Source organism: Maylandia zebra, linkage group LG13, assembly GCF_041146795.1.
Source record: "Maylandia zebra isolate NMK-2024a linkage group LG13, Mzebra_GT3a, whole genome shotgun sequence".
Classification (NCBI taxonomy): domain Eukaryota; kingdom Metazoa; phylum Chordata; class Actinopteri; order Cichliformes; family Cichlidae; genus Maylandia; species Maylandia zebra.
In genome coordinates, this window is record NC_135179.1 from 16,059,497 (window position 1) to 16,065,356 (window position 5,860).

The following is a 5,860-nucleotide window of genomic DNA, read 5'->3' on the forward strand; positions in this document are numbered from 1 at the left end:
ATGATGTAGGCTGTGAGCTCGGCCATGGCAATATAAATTTACATTTGTGAAGTTAGCAATATCCTTGTGATAAAGGATGACAAGTTCAGGGCTACTTTTGTCACATTTGTTCTTATAGAAACCTAAAAGGCTTGCTCACAAGGGTGTGTGGTTTCCTATGTGAATCTGAGTCTTCTATGTAAATGTACTTAGTTGTGTTTGGAAAACTCATTGACACCAAGAGTATTTCAAATACTACCTTCTTGTCTTACAAATCACAATCATGTGCCCCTCTCTCTTTCTTACTAGAACACTTCATACTGTTGATCGAGTGAGGATTTCTGCTCTACATTCAACTAACTAGTGTCATCTGCTGGTAAGTCAAAGTACTACAGCATACTGCATGTTACTAGGATGAGTAAAACGAATCTTTAATACACTCTGCTTTAAAAAAAAATGTCTCTTAATAATATTGTCTTTTTATTTATCATTAAAAAGTAAATTAAATAAATCAAATAAATAAGATTTTTTGATTTTTTTTTTTATACACATTGTTATCATCACCCAACTTCAACATTGAAAGCAGAAAAGTTTTAATGTACTGTTTAGGATATGGCTTTGTAAACAAACATTTTTTAAAATGTACATAATCAGAACTACGTTTGAGTTTAATTTAAAACTGCGGTTCTGCATTAGATCTTCAGTTTTTCTTGAAGAATGAATCCAGAGTGCCCGTGCTTGCACTTTGGGAGCGGGGTCTTTTTGGTGCTGGTCCCGACTGGCCTCTTGTTTTAGTCTTGCCCCGAGAGGAGTGGGCTGTGTCTGCTGCTGCTGCTCTGAGAGGATTCATAGCGGTACCGGAAGAAGAAGAGGAAGTGATGGTTGATGTGCCTGAAGAGAAGGACTGCTGGAGGTCCAGAGCAAAATGATAGTCATTGTGTTCTGGCATTTCCCACGCTAACACCTCCTGACCACAGCGTTCACAGCTCATCAGATCTTCACTGGCCACAGTGGGAGGAGGGTGATTTGACTCCACATTAATGTCCAGTTCATTCCTTAACTCCTCACTTGCCGACTCATGAGATGCATTCTCTGAGCTAAGTTTTGACTCCAAGCCTGATGCCACAACAACAATGTCTTTGGTGTCTTCCTCATCAACGGGACCTGGCATTTGTCCGTTTTCAGGCTTGTTCAGTGCTGACCCTGAAACCTGGAGGCTTTTTTCAATGGTCTTCTTGTGAAAGAAAGAGGAAATGCCTGGGTGGGGGCTGGATGAACCAATTTTGGACTGAGAAACAGGTGTAAAAGAGGAAGCAGGACAGACAGCGTCTGACTTCAACTGACTAACAGAAACAGAAGTATTGTGAAGCGAGGAAGCTGGGTGACCTTCATTGCTGTGTGTACCAGAATCCTCTTCATCATCATCATCATCATCCTCCTTTCTAACCTTCTGTTTTTGTTTCTCAACTGCCTTTTGAAAAAAGGACTGGATGGAGCCGGTTTGTTTACACGGGGAGACATTTTTTGGTTCACAGGGTGGCTGCGTTGAAGTGCTATCACTGGAAAGAAAGCCAGCGATCCCCCCCGCTGATGAAACATCGCTGAATTTACTAGCTGAGAGGTATAACATGCTGAGGGGTGGAGTCCTGGGGACATGATGGAAGACAGTTTAAATTAAAAAATTTAAATAAATAAATAAATAAAAATCACAGAACATCCCTTTGGCAAATTACTTTAAACCCTCTGCAGTATCCTGTTCTAATTACCATGCAGCCTGATGGTTTCCTGCTGTGTTCAGACTCTTGATAATGGCAAAGGTGTCGCTGGATATTTTGGTCGCCTCGTAGCGCACTAAAGCACAACATCTAGAGAAGCTGCTCATCCTCTTGTCGCCAAGCTGACGTACACCAACTGTCAGCATTTTAGCCACACGACCGTTCTATAAGAAATTAAAGGAACTGAGCTGAAAATAGTTGCATTTACGGGATTTGGCACTAATGTGAAACCCAACTGAAGAAAATATGGGTTAATGAGGGAAAAGAACTAAATTACACAACCAAGTATTGTGTCTTACCACTTCTCTGTCCTTGGTCAGCCTCTCCTCTAACTCAAGAGCCAGTTGATGAAGCCAGTACTGTACCTGCACAAATACAAATACTTTAAAAATGCTTGTGGAACACACTGAAAGAGCACAGAAACATTGGCTCTACCTGTTCTTTAGTAGCCAGCGATGTCTTCCCAGGAAAGTTTTTACTGCAGCCAATGGACTTTGGAAGCTGTCTTGGTTTCACAGCTTCAAAATCAATCCCCCGGCACAAGTCGTACAGCCACTGACTACATTAAACAAGGAAGCAGGATAAAGTTTAACGTCCCTGTAGTGCAGAAGGGTTTCCAAAATTACAAAGTTTCTTTTCTGAAGCAGAAGTTCAAGTACAGAAGTTCAGAAATGTTTAAGGAAGTTTAAAAGTGCAAAACTACTTGTTATTATTTTAATAACACCATGTGATTACTTTCTTAAGCAAGTTATGTCACCATTATCAAAATGATAGTGTTTGAAGGCATTTCTGGCTCTCTCACCCTGTTTTTTCTCCAAAGTGCTGCTCCAACTGAGCCTTAGAGAAGCGAGTGAGATCGCCCATGTTCTCTATTCCCAGAGTTTCTGTGATTGAAGTTCCCAGCTTACCCCCCAGGTTACGGCTGCAGGGAAATAAATAATACAAGAGGACAGGGTTTAATTTTAAGTTTTTGCTGCCACTCTGTCAATGTAAGCGATGACATAACTAAACTTACATCTTGCCAATGGGGAGACTGCTGAAAAGTTCTGTCACAGAGTCCAGAGGAAGAACAGTTTGTCTGTTGGGCTTGTTCAGACCACAGGCTAGTTTAGCCAATACCTTGGAAAGGTGAGCGGTAAATGATTATCTCTGCAAACACAGTTACCAGTCTGAGACTATTAAATAGGAGTTTATCCTACCTTATTGTGTGATATTCCTGCAGAACAACTGAAACCTGTGTGTTTCTCCACAGCTGCTCTCATTTCCTCAACAATCAGTGCTCCAACAGTTAGCTGCAGTTCTGCAGAGTTCTGCTCACCCACTGACGGGAACGTTAAAGATTCCAGCCACTGCTGGAGACCTCTGGATCGCTGTTCCTCTGAGCACAAACATGATGTTGTTAGGAGGATAAAGCCTGCCAGAGTTTTTTAGCTGTTATTCTTCGACAGCTTTCTGTGTCAACTGCAGAAACAACTCATTGGGTAACTGAAGTTAGCTTACAGCCTACCTTTATCCAACACAGTGTCCTCTGCAGAGTCTTCAGCTGCAGGTGAACTTTGTGGGTACCCCTGGATGTAGGTAGTTCTCAAGAGTGAAGTTTCGATTTGTTTGTCAGTCATATTTTTCAGTCGCTGCTGGACAGCAGCAGTCAAATCCATGTAGGCCTCATCAATGCTAGCTCTCTCAATCACAGCAAAGCGAGACATGACCTCAATCACCTCCACACTCGCCTCTCTGTAACTACAAAGGGGACAGAAAGAAGATATTTGCAGTACAGCTTTGGCCATAAGGATTTAAGACAATTCAAAAAATAATCGTAAATTTAATTAAAGACAATGTTGATCGAGTGTTGATCCAAAGATTTAATGTTGATCCAATTAAAAAGAGGAAGTCTCTGGGGATGTACATCAGCAGCAGCACTTACTTTGTCAAGTCAGCCTTGCCATGAGACTCACGCACTCGTGCCACCTGGAGGTCTGGGCACAGTTTTTTTGCATCATCCACCCACATGTTCCTGGTGACACCATGAGCCCTGGCCTCGTAGCTCACAGCTATAATACTAAGAAACAATAACATTTAGTCAAAGATCACAAAAAAAAAAAATCATAAAGTGTGAAAACATTTTAGAAGGATGTCTAAGCGGTTATTTGTGGGACATGAGGGCGGGTGAGTTGCCAACACAGAGACATCAATTCAAATGGTCAATGCAACTGAACACACGCAGTCGTGGGAACGAATTCACCAGTGGGTTACAAAGAGAGAGGGGAATGTTTAAATTCTCTGTAATCTAGTCAACATTCTGTTTTACAGAGTATTTCATTATTTCAAAATCTGCTGCTCTACTGGCATTTTCTCCCCTAACACCAACTATATGGTTTACAGAGAATGGTCTGAAAAAAGAGAAAATAAAGCTGCAGTTTTCTGGGTGAAAGTGCCTTGTGCAACTAAGAGGTCAAAGAAAATGGCTTCACGCTGATAGGAAGGCAACAGGAACTCAAATTCAAATAACCACTCAACTAAGTTATGCAAAAAAAAAAACATTTTTAAACACAAAAAACGATGAACCTTGAAGCAGATGGGCTACAGCCACGTAAGACCACAGCAGGTGCCACTTCTGTCAGCTAAAAAAACAGGAAACTAAAGCTACAGTTCACATGGGCTCACCAAAATTAGACAAGAAATGACCAATAGGACAGTGTTGCCTGGTCTGATGTGATTCAGGTTGGTGGTGGTGGTGTAATGTTGTGGTTTTTTTAGCAGAGTTTGTGCCCCTTAGTACAAACTGAGCATCGTTTAAACAGCACGGCCTACCATGTCCATCCCTTTATGACTACAGTATAACCATGTTCTGATGGGTGCTTCCAGCGGGATAACACACCACGTCACAAACCTCAAATCATCTCAAACTGGTTCCTTGAACATGCCAGTGAGTTCACTGCACTCGAATGACTTCCACAGTCACCAGATATCAGTCCACTAGAGCAACCTTTGGCTTTTTCATCAACCTTTTAACTCGATTTACACGAATACGAACAGGATGTACGTAAGGCACACCAGAAAAAGAAAACTTTCGTAACTTTAGCTTTAGGAACCTAAGTCACCCACAGACCCAGGTTTTGTGTCACGGCTAGGTGTTTCAATTGCGTCGATCACAAAAACGGTATCTCTGTGTCAGAAACTCACCTGCCTCCTTTCCACGTCTTGTACTGGGCCACCACACAGGGAGTATTCCTCAGAGCTGGATTCAGCCTCTGCTCCACCTGCACGTAAAAGCAGTCCATGTCTACCAACGCCACCACCCTCTCCTTCCCGTACTCCATTATTAACGATGAAAATCTGTCGGTGGTGCTAAGATATGTGTCCGCTTCTTGGCGGGGCTGTTAATTCACAGCTGTCATCAGAACTGAAAGTTCGGTGGACTTGAACGGACCGCCAAAATACACATCGATCGCTTTGCATTTCGAGGGTTACATAAATACGTCATCAACAGTCGACGAAGAAGTCCCTTGGTAATATCGTCATCACTGAAGAAAACCAGAACTTATGTCATTCTACAGTTGCCTGCACATCGAAATTAGCTACCAAGACCACAAAGGTGCAAGAAAGTGACCAGATTCAAAACAACAATATAAAAACACTATATACACAATGTATAAGTTACAAGAAACACTGTGGGGCTGTATACAAGGGCATCCATAATATATTAAGGGCGGAAGGGCATTTGGTGATAGTTAGTGACACTTGCAAAATATGGAAAATGCAATATATTAATAGTGTCATTCTGAAATATTTTAAAAGCTGAAGTCTTCCTTTTTCGCCTTCTCCCTTTAGTGACCATCACATCGGATCATCTGCCTTCATTTCCTGATTACTCCAAATGAAAATCCCAAAAAGTAAATTGTGTTCTGTGGGAGAAACGTTTTCGTCACTCATCCGAATTACTACTTCAGTTTCAGCTGAAGTAGCATATTAAAAACAGCATGAAACTGACCTCACATCGTTTCGTCAGTCATTATGCAAATCTACTGTTTATAAGGTTGGGGAAACTAGCAGTCACCTGAGACTGAAAATGTCAATTGGATAAGTAAAAAAACGTTTCTCCCACT

At 41.7% G+C, this 5,860-nt stretch overlaps 1 protein-coding gene across 1 annotated transcript; it reads right to left on the reverse strand.

The window, feature by feature from the left end:
* Positions 1 to 385: 385 nt before the first annotated feature.
* Positions 386 to 5,251, reverse strand: polh (polymerase (DNA directed), eta). Its single transcript, XM_004551591.4, has 10 exons — positions 4,938 to 5,251; positions 3,679 to 3,813; positions 3,262 to 3,494; positions 2,954 to 3,132; positions 2,770 to 2,873; positions 2,557 to 2,676; positions 2,190 to 2,313; positions 2,054 to 2,119; positions 1,746 to 1,918; positions 386 to 1,625 (listed from the first exon to the last, which is right to left on the reverse strand). Exons 1-10 carry the CDS (start codon positions 5,072 to 5,074, stop codon positions 680 to 682), a joined length of 2,217 nt encoding a protein of 738 aa, XP_004551648.3. The 5' UTR covers positions 5,075 to 5,251; the 3' UTR covers positions 386 to 679.
* Between the last annotated feature and the right edge of the window lie 609 nt (positions 5,252 to 5,860).

Bases quoted from the DNA above. Each gene is read 5' to 3' on its own strand.
- polh (XM_004551591.4), bottom strand. From the start codon at position 5,074: ATGGAGTACGGGAAGGAGAGGGTGGTGGCGTTGGTAGACATGGACTGC. The intron at 3,133-3,261 runs GTAGGCTGTAAG...GTTTGTGCTCAG, and splicing joins GGACACTGTGTTGGATAAAG to AGGAACAGCGATCCAGAGGT. The intron at 1,626-1,745 runs GTAATTAGAACA...TCATGTCCCCAG, and splicing joins GGAAACCATCAGGCTGCATG to GACTCCACCCCTCAGCATGT.